General features: G+C 61.4%; 1 protein-coding gene across 3 annotated transcripts in view; it reads right to left on the reverse strand.

Annotated features, from left to right (window-relative positions):
• Nucleotides 1-6: 6 nt before the first annotated feature.
• DMAP1 (DNA methyltransferase 1 associated protein 1) overlaps nt 7-21616 on the reverse strand; it is a 32579-nt gene continuing 10969 nt past the window's right edge. For all 3 annotated transcript variants that reach the window (XM_006015795.3, XM_006015797.3, XM_025206855.1), the window contains exons 5-11: nt 20547-20705; nt 19545-19712; nt 17856-18041; nt 14691-14762; nt 4184-4256; nt 3166-3449; nt 7-1007 (exon numbers count right to left, since the gene is read on the reverse strand). In XM_006015795.3, the coding sequence (XP_006015857.1) occupies nt 948-1007; nt 3166-3449; nt 4184-4256; nt 14691-14762; nt 17856-18041; nt 19545-19712; nt 20547-20705 (1002 nt within the window). In that variant the 3' untranslated portion in view covers nt 7-947. The remainder of the gene's footprint in view (nt 1008-3165; nt 3450-4183; nt 4257-14690; nt 14763-17855; nt 18042-19544; nt 19713-20546; nt 20706-21616) is intronic.

The following is a 21616-nucleotide window of genomic DNA, read 5'->3' on the forward strand; positions in this document are numbered from 1 at the left end:
GGCTCCCTCCCGCCCCGGCAGGCGCAGCCAATACAGGCACTGAACCTGGCGGTACATGACTGCATGGTGTGTGGTGTTCCAGTCCGACCCGCCGCAGCTGCGCCCCGGCATCTCATCGTCTAGTTACTCCGCCCCTCGCTGTAAATGTGCCACATGAATAAAGTTTGGGGGAAAAGGAGCCGCCTGCGCCTGGTCTGGGCTTGGGGGGAGGGGGCAGTGCGTGCGTGCATGTATACACATGTACACATTAGCATGTGTGTTCACATTAGCTTGTGTTACTAAATACGCATCTATATGCATGTGTGTATGTACACGTGTGGGTGTGCGTGTATATATGTATGGGTGCGCACAGGTGTGTGTATGTGCATGTGCCTATACGTGTAGGTGTGCACAGGTGCGTATACATGGGTAGGTGTGGACCCGTGTGTACGTGTGTATGTTGCTGCCACCTCCATGCCTGGGCAGGGCCCACACGAGCAGCCCTAGGTGTTCAGGGCCAGCCTATATGGGGGGGGTAGCTGGTTTTCTATGAAAAGCCCAGACCGTGGCCTTTGACCTCGGACCCGACAAAAGCCCCGAGTGCAGCTTGGACCCAGGGCCGGGGCCGGGGCCCCCCCCCAGGTCAGGAGTCAGCGTTGGTGGGGTAGACCCCCCCTTGCTGGAGGCCAGAGACGACACGGGGCAGGTCCACGGCGACAGGGGCTGTATTTACAGGGACACTCACAAAAACAGGGCGTATAAAAACACCAGCAAACGCTACGGGGAAGGGCACAGCCGCCGGCTCCAGGGTGCAGCGGGCACCGTCCAGCTGTGCCCTGGCTCCTGCCGGAGGGCTCCACGGTCCCGTGGGCAGGCCAGGCTGGGCCTGGCGCGGCTCCTGCTGTCTCCGGCCCCCGGCTAGGGCCCAGGCTCCGGGCAGCAGCGGGCGAGGCGGAGCGGTGCGAGGCTCACGGCTTCTTCACCTTCTTGATGGAGGAGGAGCTGGAGGCCGACTCTCGCCGCTTGCGCTGTCGGGGGAGAGCAGAAGCGAGATGCAGGGTGAGCGGGACGCGCAGGAGCCCGGCGGAAGGGCGCTGGGGCTGGGGGGGGGATCTCTGCTGGCATCACGCGAGTGCTTGGAGACCCGAGACAGACTCAGGCACAGGCCTGGCCCCAGCGCACTGTCCCGGGGCCCTGGGGTGGGGGCAGATGGCTGTCTCCTGCCCCGCGCTCCCAGCAGCCTCCTTCCCCAAGGAGCAGGTGCCCGGGGGGTGGGAGACGGAGGGGAGCGGGTGAGAAGCAGGAAGGCACCTGGCAGAGGTTGGGCCCCAGCACACCCGGGATGGGCACGGCCTCCCCTAGCTCAGGGCAGGCACAGACCAGGCTCCCAGCCCTGCGCCCCGTGCCCCAAGCCAGGGGAAGTCGCAGGAAAGAACAAGCCCGGCTGGAAACAAAGGAGCCGGCGGCTTCCCGGGGGCAGCCTGACAACCCGGCCAGGGCACGAGCCTGGGTGCTCCCCGCGGCGGCTCCCGAGAGCGGCCAGGCTGCGGCACTCCTGGAAGGGAGCGACCGGGGGAGGCCGCGCGTACGCACCGCGCGTGTCATGTCGATCGAGCCGGAGATTGCAACTCCGCCGGGAAAGAAAGGCCGTTTGATCTTAACAATGTAACTCTGGGCTTTCAAGCGGGCTCAGAAACGAGCCGTCAGCAGGAGTTCGGATCAAGGAGGCTTGAAAGCGGGCTCGCGGCGACTCTGAACCCGAGACTTCTGAGAGGCGAGGGCCTTTCCTTTACCCATTAGCCGGCCGACTCGCCGGCCCGGGAACAAAGCGCCGCGCCGGCGACTCACTCATTACGAGCCGCGCGGAGTCCGAGTCGCGCCCATCAAAGGCTCTAATCTGGAGGAACTGGCTGCACTTCTGCTTGGCACTAATTTGCTCCGCGCGCCGCTCACCTCTCACCTCCCCGCGGCCGGGCCCCGGCGGGTCAGCGCTCACGGCCCCGACCGGCCTGGGGGCTTGGGGAGCACGGGGCTGACGTGGCACCGGGTCTCCCCAGGTGGGCGGCTCTCCGTGCCCCAGCCCGGGGCGGCAGCACTCCTCACTGCAGGAGCGGCTGGTGAATTAATTCGGGCTGAACCTGGAGCTCCCAGGAGGGAGACGGGCCCGGCCCCACCTGCCGGCAACCCGGATGGGGATCAAGAGCAGAGCCCGGGTGACCCCCACAGCAGGAGGGGTCGGGCCCCCAGAGACGTCCATACCAGGGACACGTGTGCTCCCCCGGCACTCGCAGCTGATCCGTGCCCGCCGGCCTGGCGCACAGCTCCATGTCCCCAGCCCTCTGCCAGCCCCAGATGTGGATGCCCAGCTCCGTCAGGCTTGGGACAGGCCATGGCTTAGACTTCTTGCTGGGCGGGGGTCTGGGGGGCTGGGAACCGTGCCCCCCCCGTGGAGTGAAGCCCTCCCAGCGCCGCATGGGCCCTGCTCCCCGAGCGCAGCCGGGGCCAGCCCGAGACGCCCCTGCAGCCGGGGCGCAGCCCCCTCCCCCCGCCCAAGGTAGCATAAAATGGTCACAGTGTGAATGCGCTTGACCTTTTGTCTTGGACTAATCTAATTGTGTCGTCTTTGTGTAATCAGCCGGTAAAGGTCAGCGCTGTATTTAACAGGGGCCTGTAGGTACCGAATTTGCCTTGCAGTGAATTCACTTGATTATATTTCTTTCAAATATGTCAGAGACCAGGTCACTTTAACCCCTGCCACGCCGCCGGCCTCCCCCTTTGTCTGCAGTCCCAGGAGGCGGCGCTGGGAGCACGGGGCTGGAGACCTCGCCCCCCTGCCTGGCCACCCCAATGCACACACGTGTGTATGGTCCCGAGCGACAGCGAGCGAGCAAGCTGCACGCTGCCACTGCCCGCATGCATGGTGGCAGGGGAGATGTCTCCACGTCCTGTCATGTGCTGCACACGCAGGGGCCAAGGCACCGTGCAACGGGGATGGCAGTGCCCTGGGTAGGGCAGAGCAGGGTGGAGTAGGGCTGGTGGATGGCCGTGCCCCTAATGATGTGGTTGCCCCGGCCATCGCCCACCTCTCCCTGGGCACTGTCCCCTTGCAGGCCTGCCCCCCTGGGAGCTCTGGCCCCTGGCACCCCCCTGAAGCCAGGCCAAGTCCTGGCCCCAGTCCCTGCTCACCGAGTTGGGGGTCAAGGGTGCTCCCACCACGTCGATGATCTGGTCCTTGGCATCAGCCTTGCCCTCCTCGGCACCTGGTGCAGCCGGGCCGTCGGCATGGGCACCCTCCGCGCTGCCAGGACCCAGGCTGCCGGCTTTGGCCAGCGCCTCGTAGCGGTGCCGCAGCATCTGCAGCTCGTACTCGCAGTTGGCGAAGGCCTGCTTCAGCTCGTACAGGAGCACCAGGTCGCTGCGCAGCTCGTTGAACATCTGCACGATCTCCTCCGTCGGCATCGGGTTCAGGTCTGGGGGGCGAGGGAGAGGAGGGCGGTGAGCTAGGGCTGCCCAGGGTGTCGTGGCAGAGCCTGCAAGGCGGTGGAGTTGGAGGGATGAGGGGGCCCTGCATTACCTGGCTCTGGGCTGCCCCCCAAGCCCCACCCGTGCCCCGTTCCCCATCACGGGGCTCCACAGAGGTCCGTCACGAGGACAGGAGCAGCATCTGCTGCCTGCCACGCTGAGCCGGAGGTGCCTCCTGTCTGCACTGAGGGGGCACCGGGGGCACGTGGCTTGGCAGCCCCGGAGCACGGGGCGCGACCGCTCATCTCCCATGTCTGCGAGAGGGAGGGGAGCAGGCCTGGGCGAGGCTCGAACTCGCCACTCGGGGCGCAAAGGCAGCCGGAGGGTGTGCCGGGCACCCAAAACAACGCGTGCGCAGGGCCCCCGAGGGCCCGACCCGGCTCAGGCTGCCCTGGATGCCGGGCCGTCTCGCCCAAAGGCTGGAGAGGCCTGAAGAGGAGAGAAACAAAGGCTCTTTCACAGCATTTTTCTACCGGGAGGAAAAGAAAAGCCTCAGTGCATCGTGTTCCGGCTTCGACCCTCTTTTTTTTTTTTTTTTTTTTAAGCACATGAAATATTTGAAAAACCATTCACATACTGTTATTCAAGAACCTGGCTGCTTTACTCGGGGAAAAAATAGCCTGTCTCAACTACAAAGGCCCGCTCTGTGTGTCTGTGTCTCTAGCGTGCCCCCTTTACTTACCTACTCCTAGTTCCATCAGCATCTGCTCTAGGGCTTTAATCTTCTTCTGTCCCACCGAGCTTGGCAGTTTCATCTGGAACACAAAGGTAACCGAGCCACACAGCTCAGAGTTAGCCCTCACTCGCAGCCGCCTAGTTCAAAAGGCAAGAGAGCTTTGCTTTTTATAGTGCAGGGGAACAAAAACCCAGAAAGAAAGAAAAAGAAAGAAAAGAAAGAAAGAAAGGAAAGAGAGGGAGAGAAAAGCCAGCCCAGTGCTCAGAGAGGGAGACGGGGGCCTGAAAGTTTCCAGGCTCGGTCTGAGAGCAGGCACTGAAAAGCCCGGGCGCGGGGGCCCGAGTGCCCGTGCGCACGCGTGGGCGAGGGGCTGCTCTGCCGCTTCCGCGTGCCACCGAATTAGCAGCCCGCTCCCGCCGAGCCCGGCCCATCAAAGGCTCCTGTGCCGCGCTGCCCTACTTTGCCGGCCTGATTAGACTCTGGCGCTAACGGACTACCTCCTCCGCGGCCCCGCTGGGCCCCCGAGCTGTGGGGTTCGTTTGTGGGGGCGGCTCCGGCACAAAAGGTGACAGCGCGGAGACTGGGCCGGCGTGCGAACGCGGGCCTGGCCGTGCGAGGAGGCCGCGGATGGGAGCTACGAAGGGGCCTAGAGCTGGGCCGGGGAGGAAAGACACCCCCACGAAGCAGGGCCGTTCTGCAAGCCCACCATGCTCGCAGCTCACCCCCGCATGCCGTCACCCCGGGGTGCTCTGGACCTCGCAGGGCACCGTGCTCAGTGCCAGGAGACTGGGGCCACTGCGACCATCCTTGCCTGCAGCGCGGCGGAGGGGACTGAGCTGCCCTGGGAGGGGCCGGCCGCAGCAGGAGATGGCAGACCAGCCGCAAGCAGGCAGCAACTTCCACCCGCGCCCAACCGGAGCCGGCACGGAGGCGGCCGACGGCACCTTTGCAGCGCAGCACGCCCCACGGGGCCCGAGTGCAAAGCCAGAAGCAGCGGGTCAGGCTGGAAGCGCAGAACCCCGAGGCGGCGACAGGCCCGACCCCTGCACGGACGCAGGATGCTGCCCTAAGCTGATCCAGCCTCCCGAGATGGAGATGCCCCCTGCCTCGGGCACGCCATGGCTCTCCCAGCACGGAGGGTCTTCCCGAGACCCACGACACTGCCCAGGGCTCAGTGTAAAAGAGCGAAGTGAACCCAACAACCGTGCCCAACCTCACCGGGGTCAGCGGCTTCTCCTGGCACCAGCCCTTCCCCGTGGAGAGTGCCAGGAGCAGCTGGATTAAACCCCGGGGCAGCGGTGCCCTCCAGGGGCGACTGCCGCGCTTCAGGGAGGAGGGACAGACCTGGTGCAGCGAAGTGGGGAGCAGCAGGGCCGGGTTCTGCTTCAGCGGAGGCTGCCAGCCCCCACGGGGGGCAAGTCACCCACCGACCCAGGGCACGCGAGTCTGCACAGCAAGATGGCAGCGTCTCAGGGCGGCAGTGGCACTGGTGATCATGCACCATCCCGAACCACGGGCGCTGGCCAGCAAGAGGGAGGGCTCGGAGATGAGCCGCCCCCACCCAGGCGGGACCAGGAGGCTGAGAGGGTTTAATGCAGCCACGGGCATCTACGGTCCACAGCCAGCGGGGAACAGGAGCCCAGCCCCATCCCAGACTGCGGCAGCACCCAGCGCTGCCAAGCAAGGGCAAAGAAAACAAGGGGAAAAACCCCCTGACGCATGCAGCAGCAGGAGGGGGGAAAAGTTCCCTCCCAGCCCCACGTGGCAACAGCACAGTCCGGCAGCCGGGGAAATCCCTGTAGCGGCATTGCTGCCCCTAGATCGTGCCCGCGCAGCGCGTCCGGCCTCTCCCGGACACCTCCAGTGCTGCAGCGTCCCTCCCGCAGCCTCCCTGCTCTGACCGTGAGGACGTGTTTCCCGAGATCCGCTCTTTCTGCCGCTTCAAACCAGAGACCCCACCTCGGTGCCCGCCTGTGCCCAGCGGGAAGACGGCTGTGCTGCGAGCCCCCGGGCACGCTCGCGGCCGTGCTCCCAGGCAGCTCAGAGAGCAGGACGAGGACCCGAGCACTATCACGCTTGCTGTCGCTCCAACATCAACCCCTCGGCAGGGGCATGAGACGCCCTCCCGGCCTCCCCGCCTGCCCTGGCCTTGCCCGGTCGCTGCAGGGGCCCAGTCTTTTCTAGGGGAGGCTCCGTGCTGCATTGGCAGGGCTGCCGCAACCTCCGACTGCTGCCACCAAGGCTGCTGCCTCCTGCTACTTCCGGCCTGAAGAACCGTGGGACGCCCACCACCACCTCCCTGCCGGGAGCCTGGGCAGAGGCAGAGGACGGGAAGGGAACAGGGGCCATCAGGGCACATTAAAGTTAGAAACACATCCATTAAATCTCCTTTTCATTTGGGGTCGGGCCTGGGCCCGGGAAGGCTTCACGGCTTCGCGGTGCCAGAGTATATTTTAATTTTACCATCATTAAGAAAATGTTATGATTTATGTGGCTGCTGTCGGGCTAATATCTTTAAAATTTAGCTGGCTAAGCCAATTCATCTTTAAGACCGATGAAGGTTGATTGCTCTCTATGCAAAATGTATTAAAACTAAATGAGGAGTCTATTACTCACATGCTGCTGATCATCTGTTAGGTAGGCTCCGTTAGCTAGGCCGGCTCGTTGCAGGGGAAGCCTTGGTGCCCCGTGCTGCTTGGCGAGAAGGTGCCAGCATGGGCTGGACCCGGCCGGGATGGAAACGCCCCTGCCTCTCCCAGACACCGGCTGGCTCGAGCGCCGCGCGTCCCCGCAGCCTGGAAAGCCAGAGACACTGAACCCCCGAAAAGGCCAGGCTGGCCAGAGCCTGGAGCTGGTGGGGAGGGTGCTCACTCGCTGAGCAAGACATCTCCCAAAATGGTGGGAGCTGCCTCGTGGAGGACAGGACAAGGAGCAATGGGCTCAGGTTGCAGCAAGGGAAGCTGAGGTTGGGTATTAGGGAAAACTCTCTCAGGATGGGGAGGGTGGTGAAGCACTGGAAGAGGTCACCCAGAGCAGTGGTGGAGTCTCCATCCTTGGAGGTGTTTAAGGCCCCGCAGGACAAAGCCTTGGCTGGGATGATGGAGTCGGGGCTGGTCCTGCTTGGAGCAGGGGGTGGACTAGATGCGACTTCTGAGGTCCCTTCCCACCCTCACTGTCTACGATTCTAATGGGGACTCGTGTCACATCTACGAAGGGGCCACCACGCACCTTGGGCCAAGCAGCACACAACAGACCCCAGCGTGCAGCCGTGTCCCAGAGCCGCGGGGCTGCAAGGGACCAGCAGATCTCACATCCAGTCCAACCTCTGCCGGAGGCAGGATCAGCCCCGTCCAAAGCAGCCCAGACAAACCCTGTGTCCGACCTTTGAGCAACACGAGTCACTCCTGACACAGCCCCAGGCCTCGCACTCAAACCGGCCCCCAGGAAAGCAGGGGGGCCGCGGCCACCAACGTCCTTCTGCTGCAAAGGGGGTTCACAGACGCTCCAAGACCCCAGGCCGAGGCCGTGCCCCGCTGCGGAGGAAGGCAAAACCCTGCAGTGCAGACGAGTCTGAGCAGGGGGGAAATCCCTTCCTGCCCCAGGGCAGCGTGGGGCTGAGCCCGAACGCAGGGGCAAGACTCTCCAGCCAGGACCCTGCGGGGTCGGTGTCGGCAGGAGCATTGGCGCAGCCCAGCCCCATCCCCAGCCTGGGCTGCAGCAGCACCAGCACCTCTGAGGGATGTTTAAAAACCCTGAGACAAACAGAGCACGAGGGGGGGACACGGTCAGCACGGAGCAGACCAGCCACCGGGCTTGGGCGGACGCCGAGGTGCTGAGCGCACACCGATTCCTCTCGCACCGTGCAGGTTCAGCCTCTCCACCTCCGGGCACCACCTGGCACGACACGGGGGAGCACGACCTCCCAGGCGGGCGCGTGGGGCAGAGCCTGTGGGCAGCAGCAGCTTCCTCTTCTCCCTGTGCCTCTACGCCAGGCCATTAGCATTAGTTATAATTTGCCAAGCCCCGTTATCATCCCTGGAAAACAGATTGCTCCAGTCGGGAGCTGATGAACTGGGATTTGGGAGCTTCATCTATTCTGGACGCTCTCCTGCAGCCCTCTTTGCAGTGCCGGCTGGCACTTATAATGATACCTACACCGCTTTTGACTGAAGGACTGCGATCCCTCACCCTTGCCGCGAACCACCTGCGCTGCGTGTGCGAACTGCGTGCATCAAGAGGTGAAGAAATAGAGAGCGATGCACCAACGTGAGGCCCAAGCCCCTGCAGCAGGGGTGCCACGGCTGCCTGGGGCCAAGACAGAGGCTGGAGGAAGTGCCCACGGGCCCCGGGGCCAACGCTGGGCCTACCAGCTGCATGAGGCTCTGGGAAGGGGGTCATGCAGCTGGAACGCGACCCACTGGGCCTCAACCCCCCCAGCCCCATGCCAGGCTGGAAAGAGCCCCCAGGACCTGCCTGCGCCTTGCCATGCTCCGATTCCTGCCCGGTGTGAGCCGAGTGCCTCAGGCTGCCAGGGGACACGGCGCTGTCTGTGCCTCCTTTTCGGCCTAGGCCAGACCCCCCCAGCACCACACCCCTCCAGGCTGCTGCTTGGGAGAGCTGCAGCCGACGAAGGAAGCGATTAAACGGGGTAAGACGTAACCCAGGGTGAGGCCTGGGGCTCCCTCTGGAAGAGTACAGACGTCTGTCACGTAGGAGCTCCTCGCAGAGTGGTTTAGTGCGGAGGCTCGGCTGGGAGGAGATGGAGGCCCCTGCAGGAAGAGCGACCAGGCTTATAGGATCTACAGGCTTGGGCTGGGGTGCTGCGTGGTTACCTCCCGTCACCTCGGACCCGCGAGCTCCCCGAAAACACGCTCTTTCAGGCCGGAGTTTGGTCTCTCCCAAGGTTTAGTCCTTTCCCCCATCCAAGAGCTCAGTGAAGACGACCTCTTCCTCGCGCAAATCAAAAGCAGCTGAATGCCCCCAGCTGCGACCTGGCACAGCCAGCTCCGAGAACAACCCCCTCCATCGCGTGGGTGCAAAGTATTTAAGCCCTTAAAAAAATCCAGCGCAGTGCACACAAGCGAGCTGTCTCGCACGCCAGACCGCTCCCTGCGTGCAGCCCTCCATGCTGACGTCGAGTCCCAGACTTGGGCCTGCAGGCCCCTGAGCTGCTTGGGGTGGCAGCCGGAGGAGGGAGCCCTGATGTTTCGAAGGCATCATGGTCTGTGTCCTCCCCGCCTGAGAGGGGGGGAAGAAGGGCAGGCTGTCTCCTCCAGACAGGAGGGCAAAAGCCTCTCTCTAGGCAGCATGTAGGAGTTGCTAGAGGATCCCAGAGCCGTGGGGCTGGCAGGGACCTAGAGGGTCACATCCAGTGCAAGCCCTGCCCGACGGAGGATCAGCCCTGTGCAAACCAGCCCAGACAAGCCCCGTGTCTGAGCTCTGAGCAACACGACAGTCACCCCTGACAGCCCCAGGCATCACCCCCGCACCCGGGAAAGCAGGGGGGCCACGGACGCCAACGTCCTGCTTCTGTAAAAGATTGTCAATACATAATCCAGGCACCCCAGCCAGAGGCTGTGTCCCCCTACAGAGGAAGGCAAAACCCAGGGGAGAAAATCCCTCCCTGACCCCAGATACAGTGCTGGTCTGACCCCAAGCAGAAGGGAGCCTCTGGCTTTAACTCCCAGCAGGAGCACTGGCACAGCCCAGTCCCATCCCAGCCTGGGCTGTAGCAGCACCCAGCACCTCCGGGGAGGCTTAAACCCCTGACGCGTGGAGCAGAACAGGGGGGAACAACCAGCAGAGCCCAGAAGCCTGGGACACCCCCATAGCAGAGCACAGGCATCGCTGCGCCTAGATCACTCCTGACCGGGGTGCCCACCCTTTTCTTGAACCCTCCAGGGAGCCTCGTTACTGCCGTTAGCCTGCGCGTGCCGACCTGAGATTGCAGGAAACTCACTGACACGGACACGGAAAGTACACCCAAAAACACGCTGACGCGTCTTCTACAGACCAGCACAAGGGAATCACTGCTTGTTCACACACGTGACTAAACCACGACCCCAGGAGCCCCGGGACCCTACCACCGACGCTCACCGCTGGTGACTGCAGAAACAATGATTTCTGTGCGACCTGCGGGAACGCCTGTGCTACGGTGCTCGGGCTGAGAAGCAGGAAACCTGCGGCTAACTCATGCCTGGCTCCTCTCGCCCACGAAAGAACGGGTTTTACACCTACGTCCAGCCAGCCTGGGCTCAGGTGCACGAGCGATGCTAAGGGACCACAGAATATTTGAAGGCTCACTCCTCCCGCAAAGGTGTTAAAATGCTGGATGCCTCTTCCAGGGGTGGCAGCTGCCACCGGTGCTCCTGGACGAATGGGTCGTCTGGTCAAAGGGACCCACGACTTCTTGGGGAGATGAACTGAAGGAATCCCCTCAGCTGGGATGAGGTTCCCAGTCCGTGGATGTTTCCTCTGGGGAGGGGGCACACACTTGTTTGGCTCCATTCAAGAAGAAAATCACAGCAGATTTGAGACGGCCTGAAGTGACGGCCCCTGGCCAGGGCCGGGGGGGGACGGGACTGATTAGTTCCAAAGCCACGAGACTGTCGCAGGACACAGTGACGGGACTGATTCTTTCCAAAGCCACGAGACTGTCGCAGGACACAGGCCTTGCCCTTCAGCCCAGCCAGGCGCCCCCGGGCGCTGAGCGACTGGGAAACTGGGCAGACATAGGAGCAGTCCATCATTTCAAACACCTCCTTCTACTCTGAATCAATGGCATCCTCCTGTCCAAGAGCTGGTGGGTCCCTCAAAAGCCCTGGGGCTGGACCCGGCGAAGTCACACCCTTATGTGAGACCACAGCGAGCTGCAAGGGACTGCAGCCTAAAACCTCACTCCGGAAGGTGCAGACAGCTGGGTTTGACCCCAGATGGGAGACAGCTACAGGCCTAAAGCTCAGCCCTATGGGGGCTGCCAGGGGAGCAAGGCACAGCTGTCATGGGCACGGTGGCCATCTGCTCCCATGGAAAGAAAGAAGTATCCGCATTTTCACCCCAGAGCTACAGACAAACGAGAAACCGCAAGGCTGGACACCGCTAGCCCTGCATTTCCACGGCTTTTCCCTCCTAAACAGCTTGCATGCAACTGCAGTGCACTAAGCAGCTGCTGGGAGCGTAGCAGGTCGCCAAAGGAAATATTTGTTTCCATGTGCAGCACGGCTGGACCACACCAGCATGGAGATGACCCGATGCATAAACCACTGTGCCCGCAGAGAAGGGGAATGGATGCGTCCTGGGCCAGCCCGGCAGCTGAAGGCAGGAAGAGACACATGAGGGTGTCTCAGAACAGCAATTCCAAAATCAAACCGCTGCAAGCAATGAACCTTTCCTGGGCTGCACCGCTTCTCCCCGGAGTCGCATGTGATGGCTGTGCTCAACGGCGCCGCCGTCCGCGTTCCCCGCTGCTGCGCTGAGCCGTCTTCCGCTCCTTGCACACGGTGGTTTTATTTACAAGTGGCCGCTACTTTCTGAAACACCCTCGTACGCCGTCCCAGATGCTCCAGGCTACACACACACACGGATTTGCTGCGAGAGCATGCACAATGGCCTGGGTGTGCTGTCTGTGCCCAGCCGGAGTTAAGGCCACATGTTCAGCCTGGGGTTGTTTCTGGCCTTAGGCTTCCTGAGCCCCTTTCAGGCTCAGCCCAGAGGACCACCCAGCCTCGCGTCCATCGATAGCCACGGCCGATACTGGGTGTCAGAGAAAGCAGACGCTGCACGTGGCAGAGCGTGACAAACAGTCTTGGGTCAGCGGAAGATTTGCCTGGCCCTGCCAGTCAGGCCGGGCTAGTCCCCGCAGCAGGGCTGAGCTCCCTCCGGCATTATCAGAAATGGAAAGGAAGAGGAATCGTTGCTGCTGTGACGCTGTGTGTTCCTGTCACCAGCAAGATGGGGAGAGTCTGGCCTCGCCGCTGTGCTGTGCTGTGCTGTGCAGGGAGTCCCAGGCTGGCTGGTGCTGCCGTGCAGGACAGCGAAGCCTTTCCATGCTGGGGGGTGCTCCCCTGTTCTTGCATTACGAGAAAGGAGGAAACAGCGGTCCCCAGGTACCGGCTCTGGGTCCTTCAGTAGCACCGTCATCCTCTAACAGCTCCCCAGTCCTCTCCATTCCCTACTGCTACAGCACATACCTGTGCACAGGGGCCGCCGTGCAAGGTGCCGTTCTCCCACAGCCTTTCCGAGCTGCAGAACACACAACAGACCCGAGAGATGCCCACACCAGATGCACAAGCGAGCAACATCATTTGCTCAGGACTTCACTCACGAGTAGGAGACAACCCATATAAGCTGACAAAGCAGCTCTGCAGCACACACGTGCTCTCCACTTCTCACACGCACACACAACCGGGGGGAGCGTGAAACCGCGTGGCACGTAACGGCTTTGCCCCTGCAAAGCTGCCAGCAGAAGCAACAAGCGCCTTTGAGGCCTCTACCACCTAGGAAGTCAGACCCAAAAGCACACGCTCTCCTGGCTAATCAGGATGTGCAGATTGCCATCAGCTTATCTGACCGAGATGCCTCGGAGTGCAATCGATACTAAACAAATAAATTATTAATTGCCCCAAGTAATTAAATTTATCATCAAACCCAAATAACTATAACTGATATTTTATGTCGCTGCGTCCAGAGCCAAGGTGCGGAAGGGACGGTATCGATCCGGGGAGGGCAGACAGATGTTTCCCGTGTTAGCTGCCAAGGAGGACCGAGCTGGCGTTAATGTCGGGGCAGGCACGAAGCCAAGAGCCTCGGATGCGGCGCGAGCATGGCTGGTTCAGCACAGGGCACATCAAATATGAAGAATAAACATTTTCAAATGCCTGCCTCCCCCCAAACCCGCGGCCTGAGCTCTGGCAGGAAGCCTCATTCATCTTGGAGCCGCGGCACGGGACCAGCCCCCACCCCGAGGAAAAAAAACCCAACTGCAGTAAATTGTAGCTCATTAATCAGTGCTACAAAATGCTCAGCTGGCTAGTAAATATTTAAAAGCCAGGGAAGGCGAATATTTGAATCAATGGGAACGAAAGCTGTGCTCAAAGTTTTCTTCCCCTATTTCTTTTTTAATTGGTCTGACCGGCAATTTGTCTACCAGATTCTAGTTAGCGGGGAGTGCGGCAGGCTGCTGGCTGGAAGCCTTTTTTGGAGGGAGGTGCCTGGCTGTGACTTAAATGATTGAGCTGGAGCGCTCCTCGGTGCGCTCGGCAATGGCGGCGCGCGCCTTTCATCCTGGGCCTTCGCTTTGTTACCCAAGGAGACAGCAGGCGAGACAAGTTCCACCCGTCCCACAGCCCCTGGGACAGCAATGGGGTCCCAGCACCAACTCAGAGACCCCACATGCATGGGACAGGGCGCCCCTGAAGCCTTCTGCCTCGCCGCTGGCTGCTAGCTCGCTTGCAAACAGGAGGGCTGGGGCAGTGGTATCAGAAAACTGCCCAGCGTGGTGGCTTGGGAAGAGGGGGCTGGAGCAGCCACTGGGGAACAATGCATGTGGCAAACCTACAGGCAGCGGCACCCCTTTGAGAAACAGGATCCCTCACTTGCAAACTGCAGCTCCAAGCCCAGGCGAGGCTACAGCAGGGTCCCAAGAAGCAGCCCAGAGAGCCTCAGGGCATCCTGCAGCCTCTGACACTCTCCAGGTGCCAACCCAGCTCCCTGTAAAGCAGCCTTGCAAGGGTGTCTGCAGAAATCACCATGCGAGGCAGGAAATGCAACCCACCTACGACTGCCCCACGCTCTCAGGGTGGTAATGAAACACTACAGACATTTGCTGCCTGACTATAAGAACCAAGACTGGCTTGAGGAGTCCCTGGGCAAACTGGGTCTTGCAAGGCTGGCTCCAGGACCGCTCGGACAGACAGGAGGGCTCCCAGACCCCGTACCCCAGAACCTCCGAGAGACAGCAGCAATCGCACACAACACGAGCTGGTCCTTGCTCACCATCTCACCAACAGCGAGGAGGGAAAAAACTAGGAGCCTGTGGCTTTCCACACCAAGATTTCCTAAGCTTAAAGAAAGCCCTAAAAAAGCACCCAGGAAGCACAGACCCACTCGTGTGCATCTCGGTGTGAGAATCTAGCCTGGGATCTGCCAACATTGATGTCCTCAGAGCTGTCACCGAGCCGTGCGGTCTACTCCACTGGATCCCACACAGCTCCAGGGGGGCTGCCGGGTGACACTAACAGCTCAGGCAACAATTAACAGGCAAGAGGCATCAGCAGGTTCAGATGCTCACGCACAAAGGGCCTCTGACTGCACCGCAGAGATAAGCTGCCCTACAAGGCGAATGCAGCCATGCTCTCCAGCCCAGCCGTGACCCACACTCGCCGCTGCAGGCCAAACTGGTTTTGATGGAAGAGGCGAGAGCGTGCCTTCCCACGGCTATGAAAGGAGAAGGGCTAGGAAGAGAGAGACAGGGAGAGAGATTGGTGCTGGCCCCGGAGGCCTGGCGACTGCCTACCCTCTGGCTGCGCAGCGTGACACCTGCGGATTTGAAGTCGGGAAACTTGATGCCGGCAGTCTCAGGAACGGCCTGGAAGAGATCGAAACAGGATGCGTTGAGGGAGGAAACGCAGGAGTCGACACAGGGGAAACACCGCTTCCTGCCACTGCCACCTGCCAAGGCCACGTGTCAAAGCGGGGAGGGGGTAGAGCAAAATCCCAAGAGAACCCGTGGAAGCCCCGTGCGAAGGGAAACGCTCTGCTCCAAGACACCGTTAGAGGCACAAACCGCCTTCGCCTTGTGCCATCCCAGCCCCACAGCAAGCAGGGGAACCAGCAGCGCACCCCGTGACTGAGGGTGCACAGCGCCTAATTTAGGCCCAGTTCAGCCAATGAGGACACTGGGGCCCTCCCAGGATCCAGCCCGTCACCAACAAGCCTGTGCAACCTCCAACCTGTACAGCTCCGAGCATACGGACGAGGCTCTGCAAGTCCTGGGACCAGTTCTTCAGCAGCGGGGCATGCTGCATGCCTGCCTCCCGCCCTGTTCTCCCCAGGCAGCTCAGGGGGCAACTGGGCTGGTTCATGCCGTGAGAGGGCAGCCCAGCCACCAGCACAAGATCATTCGACTGAGCGCGGCCCAGGACAAGGCTTGGCAACAGGCCGGACCTTTGGGAAGCAGCACTCCCCAGGGCTGCGCTGCAGACGGGGTCGGGGAAAAGGATCTCAAGAACCTCCCAGAGCTGGTTTCACCCTTCCCATTCAAGGGCCAGCTCCAGGGCTGCGCTCTGCCTCCCTGCTGTTGCCCCAAGGGCATCTGCTGAAGAAATCTCCCTTCTTCCCAATGCATAGGCACATGGGAACATAAGACCTGCCGGGTCAGACCCAGGTCCGTCTTGCCCTGTGTCTTGGGTTGCATGGCAGCAGAAAGCGGAGGCTGGAAGGGAGAGCGACTGGGTCCGAGCAGGGTTTTCCCGTTCCTCTCTCCCTTGCAGCCTCCAGCATTGAAGCTCTGATGCAGAGGCCGTGCCCCTCGCTCCCCTGCTCAATAGCAACTGACCCCTTTCCTCTCAGCACGTCCGATCCCTTGGTGAATCGAGCTAAACTCTCAGCTTCCCCTGCATCTGGTGGCAATGAATCCCTCCCGCTTAATGACACGCAGGGGGAAAAAGGACTTCCTGCTATTAAACTTACTGCTTGCTCGTTTCACACCGAGACCCCTCGTTCTTGTCTGCCGAGAGACCGTCAGTAATAAACCCCTAATGACATTCTCTTCCCCATTTAGTATTTTGTAAACCCTTCTCCTGTCCCCCTGCAGCATCTCTTCTAAACTGACCAGGCCTAGCCTCGCTAGTCTCCCCTCACATGGAAGCCCCTCCATAGCACTCAGCATCCTTGTTGCCCTTCTCCGGCCATTGGGCGTGTTGGCATAATGGCAACGACACATCTGCACCTCTCAGGATCAGAGGATGCCTCTCAGAGGAACCACGTGCAAGGCCCTTGGGGGTGAGCAGGGCCAGGGAGCCCCCCAAGGAAGGAGCCAAGCTGCATGGGAGATGCCAGCGGGAGTCCTGCACTGTGCCAGTGCACATCTCTCCCACTCCATCTGATCCCGAGAGGTGCAGATGCAAAGGAAAAGCCATGTGGGGTGCCCAGGACTCCCCCCTATGTTGCTCCATAACCCTACAACTCAGTAGCTTGTGGTGCCAGCTGGGTTTGGATGGCTAAGGGGCTGCACTGAGGTGGCACCGAAGTGACTAGGGAAGGACCCTGGTAACTCCAGGCACTCCCTGCTGAATGACGTCTCTGGGGCAGCACTCCGGGAGCTGCTTTAGACCAGAGCCCAGGTGGCCTGGCACACGGTCGGCACACGCCAGACTAGCCACCCGACAGGGCAAGAGCAGCCACAGCATGCCCCAGACCAGACCGGCCCGCACAGCTGAGCTGGATCACAGCGGCCTCGGGAGGGCAGCACTGCAGACTGGGACATGCAGCTCTGCACACAGAGAGGGGAATGCAGCACTGCTCTGCTCGTGCCCTGCAGGGGAAGCGTGGGTCTCGACCCCTGCGCGGCCCTCAGCCTGGCGCCGCATGGCGGGCAGAAGGGGGCAAAACCCAAGCACTCAGAGCCGAGGCGAGTGGGGCTGCGCTCCCTGCATAAGCAATTAAGCAGGCTCTCCCGCCGCGCGTGCCGCGCCGTAAACACTTCAACCTCAATTGACTCCTCGGTAAATGATTTCCCTTTGTTGGGCCGAGGCGGAGGCAGCTCCTGATTCCGATTCTTAGTTAAAATGCAATCTTGTCCTTACCGTTCCCCTGCTCCGGGTGGTAATTGACTCCTAATGGACTCTGTCATGGTTGAAACGATGCTGCGGCAACAACAGACACTGCTCTCTGCCTGCCTGGTGCACTGGCCGCCCACGTACGCCGGCCTGCAGGCCCTGCGTGGGGCACAGGCTGAGCTTCAGCATCCTGTAGATGCCACTTCCCATCCTCACCTTCCTTTTGTGCCATCACCAGGGGCTTTGCCATAAGCAGGAGCAAGCTGTGCTGTGCCACTGGCCACTTGCTCAGGGAAGCCACCCACGCACACTCCAGCTCTGGGCCTCCCCTCCATTGCCTACAAAAGAGCCACTGCGCTGGGCACTGTCTGTGGAGCAGCACCCTGAGGCTGCCGAAGCCAGTCGCTCCCCACCCTCCATGGCTGATTAGATGAGTACCGGCCCTGGCTGCACCCCCTGCTCTCAGCGCAGAGGGGCAGGGGCCTTGTGACCCTGCAGCTTGACAAGCCTCTGTTACCAGCGATGCTGTGCCCGAGTCAACCATGCTCAGCCCTTTGCAGCAGCATAGCAAGGGACAGGGGCAGTCATAGCATCACCCCCCTATTCACATATAGGGAAACTGAGGCACCAAGGGGTGGAGTCATCTGCCTATGACCACAGAGTGGGTGAATACCGAAGGTGGGCCAATTCCTCCAAGCTCTTGATCCCTTGACCACCAGAGCACATTGTCCCTGCAAATATGCTACTGAAGGCATCTCCACCTTTGGGACAAAGGAGACACCCCCTCCCCATCCCCAGGGAGGCCCGGGACCCAGCCCTGCGGGACTGCCCTGGCAGGTGCACTTGGCAGAAATCGGTGTGACCCCGTGCGGCTGCAAGGGGTGTGGGGGAGAGAGAGTTACAGGCTTCTCGGTCTCCTTCTTCTGCGGCAGCTTCTTCTTGGGCGCCTTGCGCTCGGCCCGCCGCTGCTCTGTGGTGGTGTCGGCTGCTGTGATGAGTTTCTGCAGGTCTTGGGTTCTCTTCTCTCGCTCTTTCTTCCTGGCTTCGATTTTCCGGAGCTCCTGGATCAGGTACTCCTCCTCCGCCACCTGCAGGCAAGAGCAGGGAGGGCGCTGAGCCCCACAGACGGGCAGGACAGTGCAAGGGGGCCACCTAGCGATGCCTGGTACCGCGGACAGGATTTGGGCCCCTGTGGAAGCAGCTCTCCCTGCCAACCCACTCAGGCTGGACCTGTTTGGCAGCAGCGTGGCCTGAGGCATGTGGGGAGGCCACAGGGGCAGAAGGGACCAGCACAGCCAGCAGAAATGTCTGCACCTGCCGTCACTGGGCAGTGGCAGGGCCCAGGCTGAGCCAGGTCCTGCTGCTGCATGAGAGCATCACTGGGCTTAGTGGGAGGAAGAGACCACAGACAAGGCTTGGGCTCCAGCCCAGATATTGCAGCTCCAAGCCAGCAGCAGGGAGGCTCCAGACCCGAGTTCAAACCACCCCCTGGCACTCCCCAGGTCTTCTTTCAGGCAGGGAACAAAACTGGGTGGGTTCTCTAAACTGGGGGCACCAGGCAGATGCAGGTACTGGGGCAAGGCAGCACTCTCCGCCCTGGGACAGGAAAGCCTGGCCCATGCTTAGCACTCATGGGAGACACCCCTAGCATCAATGAAGTTTGTGGAGATCCAGTGAGGCCAACGAAGTGAGGTAGGAGCAAGTCCTAGAGCACCTGTTAAGTCCCCTGCCCCCAAGCTCCAGGGGACCATGGAGAAACCATCTGAGCAGCCCCTTGTACACAAGTGGATGGACCCTCCTGCCGCTCAGCTGCAGCCAGAGTCTGAGCTTCACGTGCAACACTCCAGTCTCCGGTATCCCCGGGCCAGACCTCGGCTCACTCCCGAGCACCTGGGGCAGGGTCATGTGCAGGCACTCCCTGCTGGACTGATGCAGTCAAAGGGAGGGAAGGAGAAAGCACAACCTACGGCGGGGAGGGTCAGCCTCTGGCATGGGTGCCAAGTGGCACAGGGAGCCCTTGTGTGTGGCATGTGGCAGGTCAAGGAGGGGACAAGCAGCAGAGCAGGAGACAGGGCAGGGAGCAGAACGCAGGGCAGCAGATCGGGCAGGAAGCGCAGAGTAGGGACCAGAAGGCAGAGTAGATCAGGCTGGGAGCGGAATGCAGAGCAGTAGATGAGGCAGGGGAAGGGGGTCAGAGGGGCCCATGGGGAGGGAGTGGAGCCAAAAAGGCTGGCCTAGAGCCCTGGGGGGATGTCAGGGGATTCACACAGGTGGCCCCAGCCCCGGCCCCAGCACTTGGGGAGCCGCCTGTTCCAGGGCTGGTGCCACTGCTGGGCTTCCCACCACTCCCTGGAAGCAGCAGCTCCGGCTGTGCCACCTGTGAGGAGTAAAGCAGCTGCCAAGGCCTTCACCCAGCTCCTCCTGCCCCACACCCTGCTGCAGCAAACTCGCCCGGTGCTGGCCTCGGCCCCTCCACAATGGCAAGAGTGCCTTGAGAGCAGCGGTGTCGTGCCCTGCGCCTTCCCTGCTGACGGCCACATCCACTGTGACTCACCTCCCACTCTCATAACCGCTCACCCCCCCTGTGCTACCTGCTCTGGCGTCCTGTTGTAGAGCCGCTCCAGCTGCTCCTTCCTGCGCCGCTCGTGGCCGGCATCAAAGACGGGGATCTTCAGGTCGGTGCCGGGGGCAGCGCGCACGTTGGCCAGCTTGGCACAGATGTGGTAGTACCGCTCCTTTAGGTCCTCCACCGACCGCTTCTGGGGAGCGTGGGGGTTGGGGGGGCAACATCACCAAGGGGCCAAAGGAAATGGGCAGCAGAGGCTCGTGCCTGACAGTGCAGGACAGTGGACAGAGGGGCAGCCTGGGAGATGGCAGGAGGGGAAGGGAGCCAGGATGGCAGGGCCTGAGAAAGCTGCCTGCTAAGGACAGCGGCTCCCCACTGCTGGTTGCCCCCGTGCCGTTAGGCCAGGGCTGGGGGAGAGAGCGCTGACCTGGAGCCTATCCCTGACAGCCACTGTAAGCCTGGTACTGCCTGCCCTGCTCTGTGCCTCAGCTGCCCCCTCAGGGGCCTCCGTTATCCCCGAAAATCAGCATGGCCGTGTCCCATCCTGAGCCAACACCAAGCAGGTGTTCTACTCCTGTCTTGCCCGACCTGGCGAGGACTCCTGGGTTCTACTCCCAGCCTGCGACTTGCCCCTTACGCCACAGGGGTAACAGACTTGCAGGTCAGGCAGTGGGACGCAGCATGGGGAAACCATGGGGGAGTTCAGATCTCCAGTGACTGCTGGGCAACGCTCTCTCCCTCGGCCAGGAACCCAGGAGTCCTGGCGCCCAGTCCAGCCCTCTAACTACCGGTACACTGCCTCCTTCCTGGCACCTGGCAGTTGCAATCCCAGCAAGGACACACCAGGACATGCAACAGAGACCCCACACACGTGTGGGTTTAATCATGAATAAAGTGAGCAGCAAGAACCACGTGCCCAGCTGCCGGGCTTCTGCATTCCCTCCTCACAAAGGTGATCTGGAGGGTTCCCGGCTCCTGGCCAAGTGGCAGGCCCAGCCCCCACGCCCCCCCGCACACCAGTGCTCACCTTGAACTGCTGGTGGTCGTAGCGGTCGTGGATGACGACGAAGCGCAGGTCGAAGCGACGGGCCAGGTCAAAGAGGTGGTCGGTCTCAGCCTTGGTCCAGGCATCATCGTGCAGGTACAGCTGGTACTCCTGCTCCGAGTACACAGGCACCTGCACCGTCTGCACAGGGACAGAGCGATGGGCAGCTCACGACAGGCGTCCTGCGGGAGCCCTTCCCCCTCATCCGTGGGTGGGGGAGTGGGCGAGAGCCAGAAACACAGACCCCGAGGGCAGCGGCAGATGCAGGGCTTTCCCTGGCTTTCCCATGGGTGGTATCTCCCCAGGATGCCACGATGGACCCTTCTAACCCCAGCGTCTCCCTGGTGCCCGCAGAGCAGAAGAGTACCTGGTGGAGGGGAAGCCTTGCTGATGCCAGGGACATGAGGAGACTGCCCTCTGCACTGCCAGGGCACAGCCTGCTTCAGGCTCCAACACCCACCCTACCCTAACCATGCCCTGCTGCCACACCTGGCATCAGCTTCCTACCCCCACAAGAGACGCATGCAGAAGCACCAGTGGGGCTGGGCATCCGAGCTGTCCTCACTCAAGGAGCCTTCCCACTCTGCAGAGCCCCAGCGCAGCGTACACTGCATCGCCAAGCTCCAGGCAGCCCAGAAGCACATTTCAAGCCCCACAACCAAGGCTACAACCGAATTCCATCTGGCTTCACATATCAAGGAAAATAAAAAGTCCTTTTTCAGATATGTAGGGAGTCGGAAAAAAGCAAGGGTAACATTAGACCCCTGCCGAACCAAATGGGACAACTGATAACCGACACCCTGGAAAAAGCCACACTGCTTAATGGGCATTTCGCATCAGTCTTTCATCAGCCCAAAGGGACCGCCTTGCCTAGCATGATGCGGGACGGCCAGGATGAGGACGTATTTATAGCCAGCATTGGTGCAGACCTTGTAAAAGATCACCTTGAGAGGTTGGACATCTTCAAGTCAGCTGGTCCTAACAGATTACACCCTAGAGTACTCAGGGAGCTGGCAGGTGTCATAGCCCAGCCACTGGCAAAAATATTCAAA

This window comes from Alligator sinensis, unplaced genomic scaffold (genome assembly GCF_000455745.1).
Source record: "Alligator sinensis unplaced genomic scaffold, ASM45574v1 scaffold781_1, whole genome shotgun sequence".
In the NCBI taxonomy this organism is placed as follows: Eukaryota; Metazoa; Chordata; order Crocodylia; family Alligatoridae; genus Alligator; species Alligator sinensis.